General features: G+C 36.2%; 1 protein-coding gene across 3 annotated transcripts in view; it reads right to left on the reverse strand.

The window, feature by feature from the left end:
• The window catches only part of LOC135223641 (peptidyl-prolyl cis-trans isomerase-like 3), a 282,632-nt gene that overhangs the window by 106,608 nt on the left and 157,182 nt on the right, over positions 1-18,842 (reverse strand). For all 3 annotated transcript variants that reach the window (XM_064262276.1, XM_064262275.1, XM_064262277.1), the window contains exon 3: positions 2,993-3,091. In XM_064262276.1, the coding sequence (XP_064118346.1) occupies positions 2,993-3,091 (99 nt within the window). The remainder of the gene's footprint in view (positions 1-2,992; positions 3,092-18,842) is intronic.

The raw sequence follows: 18,842 nt of genomic DNA on the forward strand, positions 1-18,842 counted from the left end.
CTAAAAATGAGGATCCTCTATTAAGATGGGAACCTTGGAAAGTCATCCCTCTCCCACAAGACCCTTCTCTTTGTCCAGTGATGACCTTACGAGCCTTTCTGTCTAGGACATCCTCTTCCTCTTCGGGTCCCCTCTTTAGGAGAGAAAAAGGTGGCACTTTATCGATTAAAGGTATAAGACAACAGATCCTCTATTTTATTAAACAAGCAAACCCTGAATCATTCCCTAAAGCCCATGATGTCAGGGCAGTAGCCACCTCCATTAACTATTTCCAACACATGAACTTTGATGACTTGAAAAAGTATACTGAATGGAAATCACCGACAGTTTTTAAGTGTCACTATTTAAAGTCCTTGGAATCCTTAAAATTTCCAGCAGTGGCAGCGGGGAACATAGTTTCCTCTGACATTGCTCAGTAGTTGTAGTTGAAGATCCAGATCTCCTTTCTACCTGCCTCAATTAACATTTCATCTAACCTGCCGTTATGCTCTACACTTCGCCTTTTAGCCTTAGCTGCTTATGATTATGGCTTAGTGGCGTGTCCCTTATTTTTTTGCTAGGGACACCCACAATAATTTGTATCCTATGAAACTTCTTGAGTGTGGTTCCCTTATTTTAATGCTAGGGTTCCACACTCCTACCTTGTATATATTCTTTTAAAAAATTTTGTATTGTTATGAATTACTAATTCTTAGATAATAAGTGAATAATTACTTGTGTAATTTCATAACTCACAGTCAGAGAATAAGTTGAAATATGTTTAGATTTAAGTTTTTTGTACATATTTCCAATAAGTCCTCTTTGGTTTTGTTATTCTATATATATACCTTATTCTCTAATTATATTATTGTAGTTTACTTTTAGTTTTATTGAGACCCTTTTAATTCTTTCAATCTTGTGCTATTTCTCTGGTACTATTTCACGCAGCGACACGAACTGAGCCCAGAAAAAGGATTTTGACGTAGGAAAAATCTATTTCTGGGCGATGGGTTCGTGTCGCCCAGTGAAATCCCACCCTGCCCTTGCCCTGTCGCCCAAGATTGCCTGCTAACTTCAGGATGGCCACCAGAGGCGCGGCAGTCGGCGTGGCGTGGGGTGTAGTGGTAGTAGTTGCCGCCTCGACCTGTGGGCCGGCTCTCTCAGTTGGGGATTTTGGTGTGGGAGAATTCTAAATGGCAAGAAGTTCGTGGTAGTGGTCTCACTCGCCCCAGTTACCATACCGACACCCTTCTTTTATTTTGGGTGAGCGAGTCAGTTATACTGACATCTTTTTTAATTTATTTTTTCTCTGGTATTTGTTAGCTCATTTACCTTAGAAATAATGAACTAAAGGATTATTTCACTGGGCGACACGAACCCATCGCCCAGAAATAGATTTTTCCTATGTCAAAATCCTTTATTTACCTTTTCTTCTTTGCTTATCCTAATTTTCGTCACTACACCCATCTACATAGCCGCAGCATCTCGAGCTCGTACCACAAATTTTTGCTCGCGTAACAAAGCAAAAAATCGACCGAGTGATGATTTATACCTCGGAAAACTCTTATATTAATTCACTCGTAGGTCAAGGTACCAGTATATATATACAAATTTTCCGAGGTACAATTCATCACTCGGTCGACTTTTTGCTTTGTTACGCAAGCTAAAATTTGTGGTACGAGCACGAGATGCTGCTGCTATGTAGATGGGTATAGTGACGATAATTAGGATAAGCAAAGAAGAAAAGGTAAATAGATGCATCTTTTCTGAGGATCTTTTAAAAAGTTATACATTACTTCACTGTATCCAATAATGTAGTGTGTATTCTCATATTGTATTATAAAATAGTAACATAGTGGTCAATGTTTTGGTTTGGAAATAAGCTGATGGCAAATACAAGTTTATTTCGCCATATTTAACTAAATTCTGAGCGAATTTTCTGCTTCTAGTTAGCATAAACGTATATCTAGATACTTTACTTATAAGAGACATGGTCATTTTTCATTATACGACATATTTCTAATTCAAAATGTGACTAGAATACATTGCGTTGGCGGCAAGTTTATTGAGTAAACAAATTGTGATTCCTTTTGTTATTTTCACTTTATTTCATTGTAATACGAGCTTTACGCTATTTATCTTTTATCAGAGTGAAAACAACAGTAAAATGTGCTCTATCAAGCCAAGTAGTTTTGATTATAAAATTATTTTCTCTTAATTTTATCTATGGTTGTGTTTGATGGCATAAATTTACGGAGTTTTATCCATGTTGCTGATGCACGATAATAGTCATTAGCAGCTTGGAAAGTTTTCTCAACTTCAGCTACAACTTGACTTAAACTGAACAGCATCTTTCCTTGTTGATCTTTGATCTATAGCAAATAAAGTTATTACATATAAATTTCTCAGTCCTATTCTACATAACGTCATTTATAACATAACTATGGTAATGGTTTACTATCGCACGATGGCTGAAATACAAGCCAAACAGATCAGCATTCATATGCTGGCCAGGAAGAATAGCATTCCACTGCTAACCAAAAATTTATCACAAGAAAAAGAATTTTTTCCATACAATATTTCTAATCCTATCAAATATGGATATAACATACTTTAATTAAAATACACCCATGCTCATTATGCATTTGTTTTTGGTTTTTGGAAGGTTATGGAATTAACTGGCCTCACACATAGCTTACCTATGAGAATATAGCAGCTACACTCAAAAGACCGACCTACTTCTTGATTCCTTGAAGGGTTCGGTTATATTTCCACTGAAAAACTTTCCATGTACCTTGGGAATCAAATAAAGAAACTGTACAGCCACACTAGGAATCTTTGCCTTTTGAGATATAATACGTAGTTGTCATAAAACTGTCCTCCATGATGAAACATACGTATCGAGATCTGGAATTCTGAACTTACCTCGAGTATGCAAAACTGCCAATTCCAGTCAATCTAGTCAAATCATTAGTAGTATATACAAAATGCAGTTATGTTCTCCTATTCTTACCTTTAAATCATCTCTTACTTCATCTTCATATTTGTGACCCCATATAGATTGCCCTCCTTTACCTGTTCCAGTTGGATCACCAGTTTGTATCATAAAACCCTGGAAAAACAAGCAACCATGGTGATTATTGTTTTTAAAAAATGCATTGCCAGTTGCAGGTTTACAGTATTTCTAAACAAACAATCCTCTAGTTTTAAGAATTATAAGTATAGTGTTGTGGATTTTGCGGAATTTTGCAAAGGAGCTGATTACTGCCAAGAAGGCTTAAAGACAATAGGATAACAAAAAATTCAGTCTTATACAACTACTTTATACTACACAAAAAACTCACTAAAGTAAAACAGTCCAATCTTTTTTAAACCTTCCTTAACCTAAATGCCTTAACAGTTTAACCTGGTAACTCAACAGTAAGAATATAAACTGTCATAACAAAATTTATTTCTGGGCTCAGTTCGTGTCGCTGCGTGAAATAATCCTTAAGTTCATTATTTCTAAGGTAAATGAGCTAACAAATACCAGAGAAAAATAAATTCAAGAAGATGTCAGTATAACTGACTCGCTCACCCAAAATAAAAGAAGGGTGTCGGTATGGTATCTGGGGCGAGTGAGACCACTACCACGAACTTCTTGCCATTTAAAATTCTCCAACACCCAAAATCCCCCATCTGAGAGAGCCGACCCACAGGCCGAGGCGGCAACTACTACTACTACGCCCCACGCCACGCCGACCGCCGCGCCTCTGGTGGCCATCCTTTCAGTTAGCCGACTAGGAGCGACACGTGATTTTCTTTGCTCTGTGTTTTGTGAGATTTCCTGTGGATTTACCCTTATCATGGAACGTTCAGCTATCGCAGCAGCTAAGTTAAGTACCCTGAAAAGGTTTGGATTTAGTTTTTTAGCCAGGAGCCGGTATTTACCGTTTTTTGGGTACTAATTAAGGCCACCTGGTCTGGCGCATGGCGGCCATGGCTCGCCTCGTGTTTCGTTAGGTTTCTCAGTCTCCCATACCTTGGAACCTTTCGTTGCTTAACCTTTAAGGATTTTGATCATGTGCTACTCTAGTCTTTTAATTATGTGATATTTTATTCTTAATTTACATATTTACATTGTATTGGGGATTCGTAGCCTACCCCTAGGTTTCATTCATGCATGCATGTTTCTTTATCTAGTTTGTAGGCAATTGAGTGATTTTCCTCTTATTGTCCTGACCCTAGCCATTGCTCTTCATCGGCTAAGGCTAGCTCTGAGTGGTAGGCTCTCTTCTTCGGAACCAGCCGTTCCCTCCTGGACTCCTCTTTTTCTCTCACTCGTGTTTTTTCCCCCTCTTTCTTGTTTCGATGTAAATGTTTGTTTATTCATTGTTGTTGGGTTAGCGTTAGGGCGTCCAGTTCCTTATTCAAGTGTCATTGGTTACGCGTGGTCCTGCCCCATAGGATCACGTGTACCGCTTTTTTAGCAGTTTTGTTGCATCATTTCTTATACAGTTTTGTTCCTCTCATTTGACCCTTGTGTACACGTGTTATCGACACATTCGGTTGTGTTGCTATTCATGTCGTGGTCCACTTTCGATCGCGTGTACCTTGGACGCCCTTCCCCAGTCTTCCCCCCCTTCTTCTCTCGCCCATAGGGTAGAAGGGAGGGATCTGTCCTAGCTCGCTCCCAGCCTCTGGCTTCATCCGGGCATTGCTCCCCCTCTCTCCCACGCATAGGGGAGTTGGACAGTCTGTTAGACTGGGGGACCACTCATCTCCCTCATGCTCGGGGTGAACTCCGGCGTGGTCGGGGTTGGGGGTTTGGCCACCCCCTCTCCGGTTACTCCGCTATTCTCCGGAGTACCTTGGGTCTGATTTCTCTCCCTCCTTGTTATTTTGCCTCCTCGCTTCGGATGGTGCGCTGGCTCCGGTGTACCTTCAGTTGTCGGAGAGGGTGGCGGGCTCCGCCGCCCACCGGAGTGGACGTGATTTCAGTGGGTCATATAGCTTTCCCTATCTGTTGTTCCTACCTTCGTTTTCTGGTGATTGCTCTTACTAGGGCACTCTTCCGGTCAATGGAGGGAGGAGTAATTTCATACACCGGAGCTACAACTCCAAAATTTAAATATAATTTGTAGTGTATAACTTTTCTAGTTTAAGTTGTCTAGCTTAAGCTTATGGCATCCTCCCCTGTTCTCCGGTGTGAATTTTTCTCTTGTGAAATTATAAGTTATATACTTATGGTTTGGGGAACTTTCACTCCTCCGGTGTATACCGGAGTCCCTCTTAATAGTTTAAATCACACCTTAGTCCATAAGGAATTCAGGGGGGGAATATGCCTATATTTATATATACTCCGGCATGCAACGGAGCATTAGAGTAGCCCTGTGAGTGTAATTCAGATACTCATGTATCTTTCCACTTACAGGCTACCAACTGCCAAGAGCCCGGCTGTAATGCCGTGCTTCAAGACCCCTGCGGGCATGAGGTCTGTTGGACTCATGCCCCCTGTGCTACCCCCCACGGAGACTACCTGGTTTGGTTCCATGAGGCTTGCTCGATATGTTACGAGCTGGTGAACCAGTTTTTGGACGGAGTAAGTACATATGGGTATCAAGTTTCCTACATGACATGTAGGCTTTGATATATATACTTAGTCTTAAGCTTTCTGTTATAGTCTAGTCAGTAAGGAATACCTTTAGACTTTCTATGTGGACTGCAATGACCCTCTCTTTCAGGCTGCCACAGTGAAGGAAGTGGCGTTGGCAACCCTGAAAGCCTGGGTTGGCGGCTTTGGGAAAAACGCCGCCAAAGGACAGCCCTACATTCTTGAGAAGATGGCTGTCCTGATTTTTCCAATAGGGAAGTCGACGGGGTACGTAGACCCCATCGCGGCAGCTCCGACGATAGCGGCGATCCAGGAGCAGGTGGAGCAAGCCTCTGCAGAAGGTTCTGGCCAGGACATCGTGGCGGAAGTGGCAACGTTGGATATCAACATTGAGCCAATGACGGTAGGAGTAGATGATTTGCTAGTTGAGGAAGGTTCGTTGGGCACCCAAGGGCTCCCTTTGGGTGCTTCTGGATCTTCGTCTCCTGTTCCTTCTACTTCTTCTTTCCAGGGCTTTACGGGTTCTGAGATCCCGCATAGTGCCTCCGCTGCTTCTGTGATCCCGAAATTGAAGGGGGACAGAGAGCAGAAGACCCTGAAGAAGACGTTGACTAAAAAGACGTCATCGTCTTCTTCATCTCGTAAGTCTCTGGCTTCTCACCCCAGAGCAGAGAAAGTGAAGGCCTCTTCTTCCTCTGCTTCACTCCCAAGAGGGTCTAGGAGCAAAATCTCCAGGGAAAGGTCCCGTACTCCCGCTGGGTCTGTGACTTCTCCCGCTACCGCCAGAACCCCTTCGGTGGCCTCGGCAGGGGTAATGGCGGCTAGTGCTTTTGATCCTGCTGCATTTTCCGCAGGTATGGGACTTGGTAGGTTCTCTTAGCACGAAGGTGGAACAGATGTTTGCCCAACTATCTGATAGGATGTCCACCCAAGAGAACCTTCTAACAGGCTTAAATCAAGTCCCACAGGCTGATTCTCCGGTAGTAGGTGCCGGCCATGCCCAACTCCCGGCATACGAAACTCTTCCTGCTTTCTCCATGAGCAATCCTTGGAGGATAGCAGCTTATGCTCCCTTCAGGGATGGGCTGATTTCCATCCCGGAATGCGGAACTCGAAGGATTGAAGACTTCGAGTTCCACCCCGCAGACTTACAGCCTCCTTTCATGGGGTATGCCAGGCTGACGGAGACGGCGCTAAATAGGGAGGACAAGATCCTAAAGGAGACGGTCCTGTATAGCCGGGACCATGCTCAAAGAGAGTGGCTTCACTGCTTGGAGGACTGGGATTGTATCAATACCAGGCTCCAAGCATTTAAAAGTCCCTTTACGATCTTCACCACAGAGGAGGCGCCACTCCCCTTCCTGACGAAGATAGTGGAAGCCACTATACAGGCGGGTATGAAGGGTGAACCTTTGCCACAACTCAGGGAAGCAGACCCCATGTCTCCTCTTCTCCCTTCGTTTGGTGATCTTTGGGAGAACCTTCCGGCCACTTTCACCGTAGGTAAATTTAAGCCGGACTGCGCCATGGACCAGTTCGGTGAAAAATTACCAAGGCTACCAGACAACCTCATCCAGGCGGAGTTTGAGGCAAGGTCTAGGCTGGGAAGGACCCTGAACACCATGGTCATGACCAAAGTGGCCGCCCTGACTTACGGATCAGAACCGCTCTTCAAGCTTTTGGCAAAGTCACAAACTCATACAGTCCAAGCAAACTTGTATGAGTTTGTCGTGGCAAGGATTAATTGCCGGAAACACGTCCTCCAGGAAGCAACTTATTATTATTATTATAAAAATAGTTTAACCAGACCACTGAGCTGACTTTCAGCTCTCATAGGGCTGGCCTGAAGGATTAGATAAAATTCCAGGTCTGGGCCAAAGGCCAGGAACCGGGACCAAATAGGTCATGAAGTATAATAAATAATAAATTAAAAAAATTGCACAGGGGCACAGACTTTCATACTGGAACTCAAACACGCAATAAATACATTTACTCACGTTTCCATACATATCTATTAAAATTCATAACAGGTCAATAAAATCTAAAAATTTTATCTAAAATTCATTAATTGCTCTAAGGTTTTTGTATCGTTATTATATTTTATTAATTAAATCAGAGTTCTTTAGAAACGTTAAAACCGGAACCACTGAAAATGTGAAAGATTCTGACAAAATTTCTTTTATTCTTTTATTTCCAAAGGTTGACAGCCTCTGCTGGTCATACCTTGGGCATTCACACAACACGTGTCCGACAGTTATCAACACCTTGCACTCTGGGCACTCTGAGCAGGGTCATGTGGGCTGCTCATCAAGTGCCCATGTGTCAGACAAGTGTGGCCTATACGTAAACGTGTCAGGATTACTTGTGCGTGTCTCTCTCTCTGATATATGGAGCTCCATTTCTTAACATAAGGTTTTATTTGTTTTAGTTTATTACTTTCAGATTCTTCGCTGTTTATACTTGTTCTCATCATGTGGACTGCTTCCTTGGCTGCTTTATCAGCTTCTTCGTTTCCTTTTATTCCGACATGGGCAGGGATCCAACATATTTCAATATTTTTTCCTTTATTATATAATTTATGGAGTAAAAACTTAATCTGTTGCACAATATTATTTCTGGGATTGTAACATTTAATGGCTTCTATAGCGCTTCTAGAGTCGCTATAAATCACAAAATTATTAAAGGGGTGTTCTTTGATTATTTCTATGGCCGATGTTATTGCACATAACTCTGCTGTAAATACAGAAGCATCATTGGGAAGAGAGAACTGGTATGCTTTGTCCTGGGACACTGCAGCATATCCCACTCCGTATTCTGATTTGGATCCATCCGTATATACTGCGTAATGGTGACCTTTTTGGCTTATGTGCTCTATTGTATGTTGTCTATGGTGTTCTGGAGTATACAAGTAATTTTTTGATAAATATTTTAAGTTAGTGCAAATTTTTATCTTATTCATATTCCATGGAGGCGGTAATTTTACTATTGAAGGTAGCTGTGAATTCATATTAAGTGACTCAAACAGTCTTCTAGCTCTTATTGGGAAAGGTGGTATATGATTGTTAATAAATGTATCACGCAATTCAAATAGTTTTTTTGTTTGGGAATCACTACACTGAATCTTTAGGGCACTCTTCATTGTCACTAACTCTCTATGGAGAGAGAGAGGTAGTTCACCACATTCAACCTGTAAAGAAGAGGTTGGTGATGATCTAAAGGCTCCTGAGCATATTCTAAGGCCTTCATTGTGAACCGAGTCTAATAATTTCAGTGTTGTGTCTGAAGCCGAGCCGTATATTTCACTGCCATAATCAATGATAGACAGTACTGTCGCTTTATATAGCAATGTAAGGGTTTGTCTATCTGCTCCCCATGTAGTACTTGATAATTTTCTAATTAGATTTAAAGCTTTTTTGCATTTTGATTTCACATATGCTATGTGGGCTTTCCAGTTTAAATGAGTATCTAGTACTAATCCTAAGAATTTTGCAGTTTGGCCAATTGGTATATTATGACTTCTGATTTTCAAATCTATTTCTTCATTTTTCATCCACCTTTTATCTTTGTAGAAAGCGATTGCTTGTGTCTTATGTGTGGCTAATTTAAATCCTACAGATGATGTCCATTCATCTATTTTTATTATAGTTTTGTTAATAATGCGTTCTGCATGTTTAATGCGAGATGCTGAATAATAGATGGCAAAATCATCCATATAAAGGTTGCTTTTAATTCCAGTAGGTAAAGTTTTACTAATATCATTAATAGCTAGTGTAAATAGTGTGCCACTAAGGACACTTCCCTGTGGAACACCATTTTCAAGTGGAAATGTTCTGGACAATGTATCGTCAATTCTCACTTGAAAACTGCGCTTTGTCAGAAAGTTTTGGATGAACTTGGGTAAATGTCCACGGATGTTGTTGTTTTGTAAAGTTTTTAATATAGGATACCTCCATGTAGTATCATAAGCCTTTTCAATGTCAAAAAAGACAGCTACAGTTACCTGTTTTCGTTCAAATCCTCTGCGTATATGGTCTTCTTGAAAAGAGAGAGAATCTAATGTAGACCTGTTACACTGCAACCCGAATTGAGTAGGAGTCAATATTTTATTTTCTCGAATATGCCATGTTAGTCGAGCATTCACCATCTTTTCAAGTAATTTACATAAGCAGCTTGTTAGAGATATTGGTCTGTAATTGTTAACATTGCTTGGATCCTTTCCAGGTTTGGGGATAGGAATTATTATAGCTTCACGCCATTCATCAGGAAATAAATTCCGAAGCCATAAATGGTTATAAAATTGTAATAAGTATGACTTTGCCAAAGGTGCTAAGTGGCATATCATCTCAAAACAAATATTATCACCTCCAGGAGCAGATTTATTGCTGTTCGAGAGAGCATATTCCAATTCTTCCATATTAAATTTTCTATTATAATATATATCTTCTTGTGTTTCAAAATTTATTGTTATTAATTCTATACTATTTTTCTTTGTGCGAAAGTGTTCATCCAAATTCTTATCACTACTTACATTTGCTAAGTTGTCTCCTATTATATTGCTTATTTCTCTTGGATTAAGTATTCTCTTCCCATCTTTTAATATCGCATGTCTAGGTGGTTTAACATGGGTACCATTTATTTTTCTGAATTTTTCCCATATTTTTTGTAAGGGAGTATTATTTGAGAGATCTGATACGCATTTCCTCCAAGAAATTATTCTTCCTTGAATTACTTCCTTTTTAAATTTTGCAGATATTTTGTTATATACAGGTTTTAAAGTATCAATTTCTAGCAATAATATAGTCATTTTTTTGCAAATTTCCTTCTAATATTGGAAATTTTGTATTTATTTTAGTGAATTTTTTATTCAAATTATCTAATCGTCTCCCTATTGAGTGTTTTGTATTTATTAATTCTGTTAGCCTATCAGACCACCATGGAACTTTGTGTTTTGTTGGATGGGGTTTGGTCTTTGGTATTGATTTATCTGCAGCATATTTAATGAAACCAAATACAAATTTATTTGTTTCATTGTGGTCTTTGAAATATTCAAATGGTGGGATATTTTTAGTATGCTTTTTATATTGTTCCCAATCTGCTTTAAAAATGTTATAATGAGGAACATGTTTTACAGGACTATTATGCAATAAGGAAATTAATATTGGAAAATGATCACTGGTGTGCAAGTCATCAACTGTATTCCAATCCAATCTGTCAACTATGCTTGTTGAACATAGAGTTAAGTCCACTGAGGATAAAGTCCCATGTGTTCTTGAAAAATATGTGGATATTTCATCATCATTTATACAGCAAATGTCGTTTGAATCAATTAAATCTTCTATTTTACTCCCTGCTTTATTTGAGTTTGTGCAATTACAGTCCCATATTGGGCTATGAGCATTAAAATCACCTACTATTAATGTAGGTTCTTTGTATTGTTTAATAAATCTTTAAGTTTATCAATGTCATAGTTTTTATTTGGTTGGTTGTATAAATTATAAATCACATAATTATCATTTTTTATTTGTATTTTAATGCTTGATATTTGCAAGTTAGTAAAGTTTATAAGTACTTTGTCATAACATACTTTGTTATGCACATATATAGCAGTACCTAGATTTCCTTCTTCCTCTCTAGATGCAGATACTAAGGTATATTTACCTATAGTTGGTATTGTTTTATTGACATGCTGCAAACATAATACCATAGGTTCATATTCCTTAAGTAATCGTTGCAATTCTCCCAAATGTAATCTGGTCTGGAGGCCATTTACGTTCCATTGTATAATGTAATTGTTGAAAATATTATGTTAGTGTGCTATTTTCTTTTTTGTGGATCATCAATTTGCATTTTTTCTAAAATTTTATTTACGACATTTATTTGTTTTTCTTTATAAGATATTAGATGTCCAATGCACAGACAGCCTTTTCCGTGAGTGTCCAAACTAGTAGTCTCTCTACTTCTACATTTTATAAATTTTTTTATTGTGTACAAGAAGAGATGAAAAGAAACTACGACAAAAAGGCTGCAAAACGTGAACTCTACATAGGAGATAAGGTTCTACTGTATCTCCCTACAGCCGGTAAGGTTTTTAACCAGAAGTATATACGACCTTGCACGGTGAAGGAAAAAGTAAGTGATGTTAATTATCGAATTCAATTTCCTACAGGACGGAGGAAAGTTAAAACTTTCCATATTAACAAGTTGAAGAAGTATAATGAATCCAGTGGAGTGTTGTCAATTGCAAAAGAGGATGATGAAAAAGACGTTGAAGAAGAAATTGAAATTAGATTAAAAAATACAGATTATTTGAGTGATGATGAAAAATTTAGGAAGTTATGTATTCATTTATCTGATGAACAGCAGCATGATTTTAAAGTGCTAATTCAAAACTTTTCAGATCTATTTTCAGACCATCCTAAAAGGATAAAAGGAGTACAGCACAAAATCAGGTTGCGAGAAGAGACTCATATAAGTCAGCATCCATACAGAATGTCACCGAGGCAACAACAACAGTTAAAGACCGAAGTTGCTTATTTACTGAAACACGGACTAGCAGAGGAAAGCCATAGTGAATGGGCTAGCCCGTGTATTCTAGCCGACAAACCTGACGGAAGTGCAAGAATGTGTACAGACTATCGAAACGTAAATAATGTAACTATAAAAGATTCATATCCTATGCCCAGAGTAGAAGATATAATTGATAATGTAGCAAAGTTTCCTTTTTTAAGTAAAATTGATTTATTGAAAGGATACTATCAAATTGAGTTAGACAAAAACAGCAGGAATATTGCTGCATTTGTTACACCCCATGGACTTTATAATTATACGGTAATGCCATTTGGTTTATGTAATGCACCTCTGACATTCGAACGTCAGATGAATTATATCTTGAAGGATTTCGAAGGTGTATTTGTTTATTTGGATGACATTATCATTGTTGGAGAAACCTGGGAAGATCACATTAAAAAAGTATATGATGTTTTTAAGAGGTTATTAGAATTTAATGTTACGATAAACCTTGCCAAATGTGAATTTGGAAAAACTACTGTTCAATATTTAGGACATGAAATAGGAAGTGGCCAAGTGAAACCTGTTGATTGTCATATTGAGGTCATAAAGAATTTGACCCTCCCTACATCTAAACGTGGAGTGATGAAATTTTTGGGAACAGTGGGGTATTACAGAAAATTTTGTAAGAACTTTTCAGATGTAGCCTACCCATTAACAGAGTTGCTGAAAAAGGATGTGAAGTTTGTGTGGCCAAAGGAATGTGACGATGCCTTTAATAAACTTAAGCTCATGTTAATGTCTAAGCCAGTGCTGAAATTCCCAGACTTTAATCTACCATTCAAGTTACAGGTAGACTCCAGTGAAGTAGGAGCTGGCAGTGTATTATTACAGGAACATAATGGTGTTTTACACCCTGTATCTTACTTTTCAAAGAAATATAATAGCCACCAGTTAAATTACAGTATTGTTGAAAAAGAAGCTTTAAGTTTAATTTTGAGTTTAATGCACTTTGAGATATACTTGCTTAACAGTAACTTTGAAATAGTCGTATATACTGATAATAACCCTTTAACCTTTATTAATAAATGTAAGCACAACAATAAGAGAATTTTAAGATGGTCTTTATTTTTGCAACCATTCAAACTAAATATTCACCATATAGCAGGCAAAGAAAATGTCATTGCAGATTCTCTCTCTAGATCTGTTGATTATTTAAAGGAAAGTGCTTGTTACCAACGACGTGGCAGTCTCCGATAGTTGCTAAATGGAAGTAGCTAATGTTTAAGACTGTAAGAGTGAAAATTCAGCATGGAATGAGGAGAGAGCCGCTGAGTTAAAAGGGGGGGAATGTAAAGGAATATTGATTTATTGAATGTAAAATTGCAGAAAAGGTGAAAATTTATATTTGCATACAAAAAAAGTGTGTACACTAGACAACAGATGGCAGTAGCGCTTGGCGTAGGCGGTAGTCGCCAAGGAATAATGTACCGAAAATGAATATTTAGTTTAGTCCATGGATGTCTAGCGTGAGTCGGGTATATAAAGGCCCAAAACGATGATTTTCGTTGGAGCTAAAACAAACAAGTGATTATAATAGTGTATCAAGTTTTGAAGAATATATGGTAATGTATTGTTTATCCATTTGGACGTTTTCTTGTGTGATGTAACGTTGGTTGCCACTAACTTTTTTATGTTACAGTGAATTATACGTTGTGTTGATGTAAAACTTTGTGACTTGGGTATTATACTGTAAAATGCAGTGATTAGTGATGAGTAGTCTTGATGAAGTGCTGTATGGCGAGTCTTTGCTTTTGTGTAATGCGTCTGTAATTGGTTTAATGTTCTGTTTGTGACTTTAATTTCCTTACTAATTGTTATTAAAGTACATTTTAAGTTATAGTGGGTTGTCACTGTTTCCTGATATATTCTACTCGTGAATCCTTACCATAGAGAGATTTTTTTTATGTTACAATATATAATATATATATATCATATATATATATATAATATATATATATATATAGATATATATATATATATATAAATATAATAATATATATATATTATAATCTATATATATTATATATCTATATATATATCTATATCATTAAAGATATGCTAATTAAGAATAGTCCTGTAACAAATAACAACATCATTTACAAAATTCCTTGTAAGGATTGCCCATCGTTTTACATTGGTCAATTAAGTAAGTAAGTATAACAGCCCAGACTTCAAATGCACTGTTTATCCATCTGAGTGAAAAATCTCATTGTATTAATTGGGGTGATACACCTCTGTAATTGCTAGATCTAATGATTATGTTTCAAGAAATTTACTGGAATCAGCAATTATACATATCACTAATAAAAACAACCTAAATCTTAGTCCGGGAATGTACCATTTGGACCCGTATATTTATAAAATGTTTATGAAGGACCTAAAAATAAATGAACTACTGATAAATTAGTCCCACATGTATATAGCTATTATTTCTCTCTATCTCTCTCTTGCTCGATATTCTCTCTCCCTCTCTCTCTTGCACGATATATTTATATTTTTTTGTTTTTTCATTAATAATTTTTTGGGGAACATTTTTGTAAATTTCATGATAATAAGTTGTATATGCCTCCTTTTTTTTCTCAAAATGTACTGCTTTTTAGGTGAATCATCTGTTGACTGCGTGCGTATCCTCCAAGATGTGGCTGCCCTCAGGCATTTCCTCGTTTCTGTAGAGTGAAATCGACCTTATTGCTAATCTTGAAGTGTCAGTTTGGATATTAAGACTACCTTGACTATGTTTTTTCCTCTGTAAGATCAGTTGTGCCTGAGTAAAGGGTCGAACTAGACCGAAAGTGCTTGGCTATCTCGCTTTTCATTTTTTTCCTTCGTGGCAAAAACCTTTATTTATACATAGTATCACGTTTTATATACTTCGTGATCAAGTTATTCATACACACACACACACACACACATATATATTATATATATATATATATATCTATATATATATATATATATATATAGGCAGTCCCCGGGTTACGTTACGGGGGTTCCGTTCTTAAGACGCGTCGTAACCCGAAAATCATCGTAAGCCGGAACGACGTTGTTGAAAACATGTCCACAGGGAAAATTTCACTAATTTGCAATTTTTCTTAGGGCCGTATCTCTAAAATTATCACTTATTTACTTTTTTCATGTGCAACACTGTGTATTCACAAATTACTGTATATTTTCATTAAAATACAAGAGAGAGAGAGAGAGAGAGAGAGAGAGGAGAGAGAGAGAGAGAGAGAGCATTACAACTTGTAGCACCAGCACGGTATAAAGGAGGTTTATATTTGTTTAAATAACTGAAATTATCAATAAACATTTTACATACTAGTACCATAAAAATTCTTTCATCTCGGTAAAGAGGAGAGAGAGAGAGAGAGAGAGAGAGAGAGAGAGAGAGAGAGAGTGTTCATCTCTCTCTGTTCTCTCAAAAAATACTTATAACGCTTCCAGCGAAAGAGAGGGAGGGAGTTACCATTATGACACATTACTATCTTGTGTGGCAAAAAAGAGAGAGAGAGAGAGAGAGAGAGAGAGAGAGAGAGAGAGAGAGAGAGAGAGAGAGAGAGAGAGAGAGAGTTAACCTTAATTAAAAGTGACATGGATAGATTAGTATTGTATTTCTTTAAATACTATCACATATGAATTTTGTAATTACAGTTATTATTATTATTATTATTATTATTATTATCATTTGAAAGTATTAAAAACAAATAGTACATGTACATAAAAAATCTCGAGTCTCAGCAAATGAGAGAGAGAGAGAGAGAGAGAGAGAGAGAGAGAGAGAGAGAGAGATTTCATGAGCACTTCCCCCTCCTGGCTGTCACAGAACTTGATATATCTGACAGTTTTAGTACCTGGAGTTCAAGAAAAGGTTACTGAGAGAAGACTGGGATTTCCTTCATTCTTCCATAATTTTATAAATATATAAGCTAAAATCTTAGTAATTCACTATGGTATTTTCTTAAATGAATTGATATTATTGCTGTATAAATTAATATTAATATTTGAAAATAGTAAATCATTTATTTATCATACAAAAAACATACATCTTTGTAGGAGAGAGAGAGAGAGAGAGAGAGAGAGAGAGAGAGAGAGAGAGAGAGAGAGAGAGAGAGAGAGAGAGAGAGAGAATTATTATTTTAATTATGTGATAACATTTCAACTTATTAAACTTACTAATACAGTATTAATCAAAATTAATATTTGAAAATTAGTAAATCATTTTTGTATTACAAAAATGTATTTAGTCATGAAAATAAACATCAAAATACACTAATTAGTGATTATTTTCGCTGGAAAATACAAAGAGAGAGAGAGAGAGAGAGAGAGAGAGAGAGAGAAACTATGGTTTTTATATCCAAATCTAAGTAGAATATAAATGGAAATACTGTTTGAGAATGCGTTCCTTATCCTTGACTATGGTTACCATACAGTTTAATAGCGTAAATCAATTTATGCGCCCTCTGCTCAGAAACTAGTTCTGCGTATGAGGTATGGTTAAAAAGCATAAAAAACCGTCGTAACCTTGGAATTTGCGTTGTAATCTAACCAGAAACTTAGTTTTGTTAATTATGTACACTGGAAACAAGCAATGATTTTTTCATTATTTGCGCTTTTGAACTGTTATAAACTGCGCATCCCAAGCTAGTGTATTCATTCGCTCGGAAACTAGTTCCGCATATGAGGCGTCACTAAAAAAATTTTAAAAAATACGACATAAAAAGTGTCGAAAATCATCATAACCTCAAAATTTTTGTTGTAATCTAACCAAAAACTTATTTTTATTAATATACTGTGCTAAACTATAAAGGATTCTTATCATAGTACATTTTTTAAAAGCGTCGTTAACTCGGAGCGTCGGAAGTGTCAGCGTCGTAACCTCGGAACAAGCATCGTAACCCAGGGCGGATTTTTCAATTAATATTTAAGAAAAAGAGTCGTAACCTCGGAACGTCGTAAGCCGGAGCCGTCGTAACCCGGGGACCGCCTGTATTCTATATATATTATCATATATATATAGATATATATATATATCTATATGTATATATATATATATATATATATATATAGGTATATATATATCTTTATATATATATATATATATATACTATATATGAGTATATAGAGGATATATATATATATATATATATATATTTGGTTATATATATATATATTATAGATATATATTATATATATATATCAATATATATATATGTATATACATATATATATATATCAATATATAGATATATATATAGATATGGTATATATATAGAGATATATAATATATATATATATATATATATATATATATATATTATATATATATATATGTATGATATATATATATATATATATATATATATATATATATATATATATATATATATATATATATATATGTATGTATGTATATATATATATATATAATATATATATATATATATATATATATATTATATATAAATAAAGGTTTTTTCCACGAAGGAAAAAATGAAAAAGCACGATAGCCGAGTACTTTCGGTCCTATTCAGAACCTTTACTAAGGCAAACTGATTTTACAGAGGAAAACATAGTCAAAAGAAGGCTTAATATCCAAACTGACACTACAAGATTAGCAATAAGGGCGATTTCACTCTACAGATACGAGGAAACGCCTGAGGGTAGCCACACCTTGGAGGATACACGCAGTAAACAAGTTATTCTTCCAGAAAACAGTACATTATGAAAAAACAAGGAAGCATTTACAATTTAATATCATGAAATTTACACAAATTTTCCCAAAAAATTATTATTAAAGAAAAGACGAAAGAAAATATAAATATATATATCGAGCAAGAGAAAGAGAGAGAGAGAATATCGAAACAGAGAGAGAGAGAGAGAGAAATAATAACTATATACATGTGGGACTAATTTATTAATAGTTTATTTATTTTAAGGTCCCTCATAAACATCTTACAAATATATGAGTCCAAATGGTACATTCCCAGACAAAGATTTAGGTTGTTTTGATTAGTGATTTGTATAATTGCCAATTCCAGTAAATTTCTTGAAACATAATCATTAGATCTAGCAATTACCGAGGTATCACCCCAATTAATACAATGAGATTTTTCACTCAGATGGATAAACAGTGCATTTGAAGTCTGGGCTGTTCTAACTGAATACATATGCTGCTTAATACGTACACATAAATTTTTACTTGACTGACCAACGTAAAACGATGGGCAACCCTTACAAGGAATTTTGTAAATGATGCTGTTATTTGTTACGGGACTATTCTTAATTAGCATATCTTTAATGGTATTGTTATAAGAGAACACTACATTAACATTAAACGATTTAAATATTGATTTTATGGTTCCAAATCCACGAAAGTAATGTAAGCTAAGTACATTTTTAGGCATTTCTTTTTCATTAATAGCAATACTATAAAACTTTTTGTGAGCTTTTTGATAACATAAATCAAATAAATGAGGTGGGTAGCAAATCAGTAAATCATTTTTGTATTAAAAAATCAAATAAATGAGGTGGGTAGCAGAGATCGTTTCCTATCTTTTTTATGTATTCTATTTCTTGGTCAAGATATTGTGGACTCGTGATACGCAAAGCGCGTAGGAACATAGAAGAAAAATTGAAATTTTAATATTAAGATGGTGGCCAGAATAAAAATGTACATATGTTAAATTATTTGTGGGTTTTC

The sequence above is a fragment of the Macrobrachium nipponense genome, chromosome 10 (assembly GCF_015104395.2).
Source record: "Macrobrachium nipponense isolate FS-2020 chromosome 10, ASM1510439v2, whole genome shotgun sequence".
Classification (NCBI taxonomy): domain Eukaryota; kingdom Metazoa; phylum Arthropoda; class Malacostraca; order Decapoda; family Palaemonidae; genus Macrobrachium; species Macrobrachium nipponense.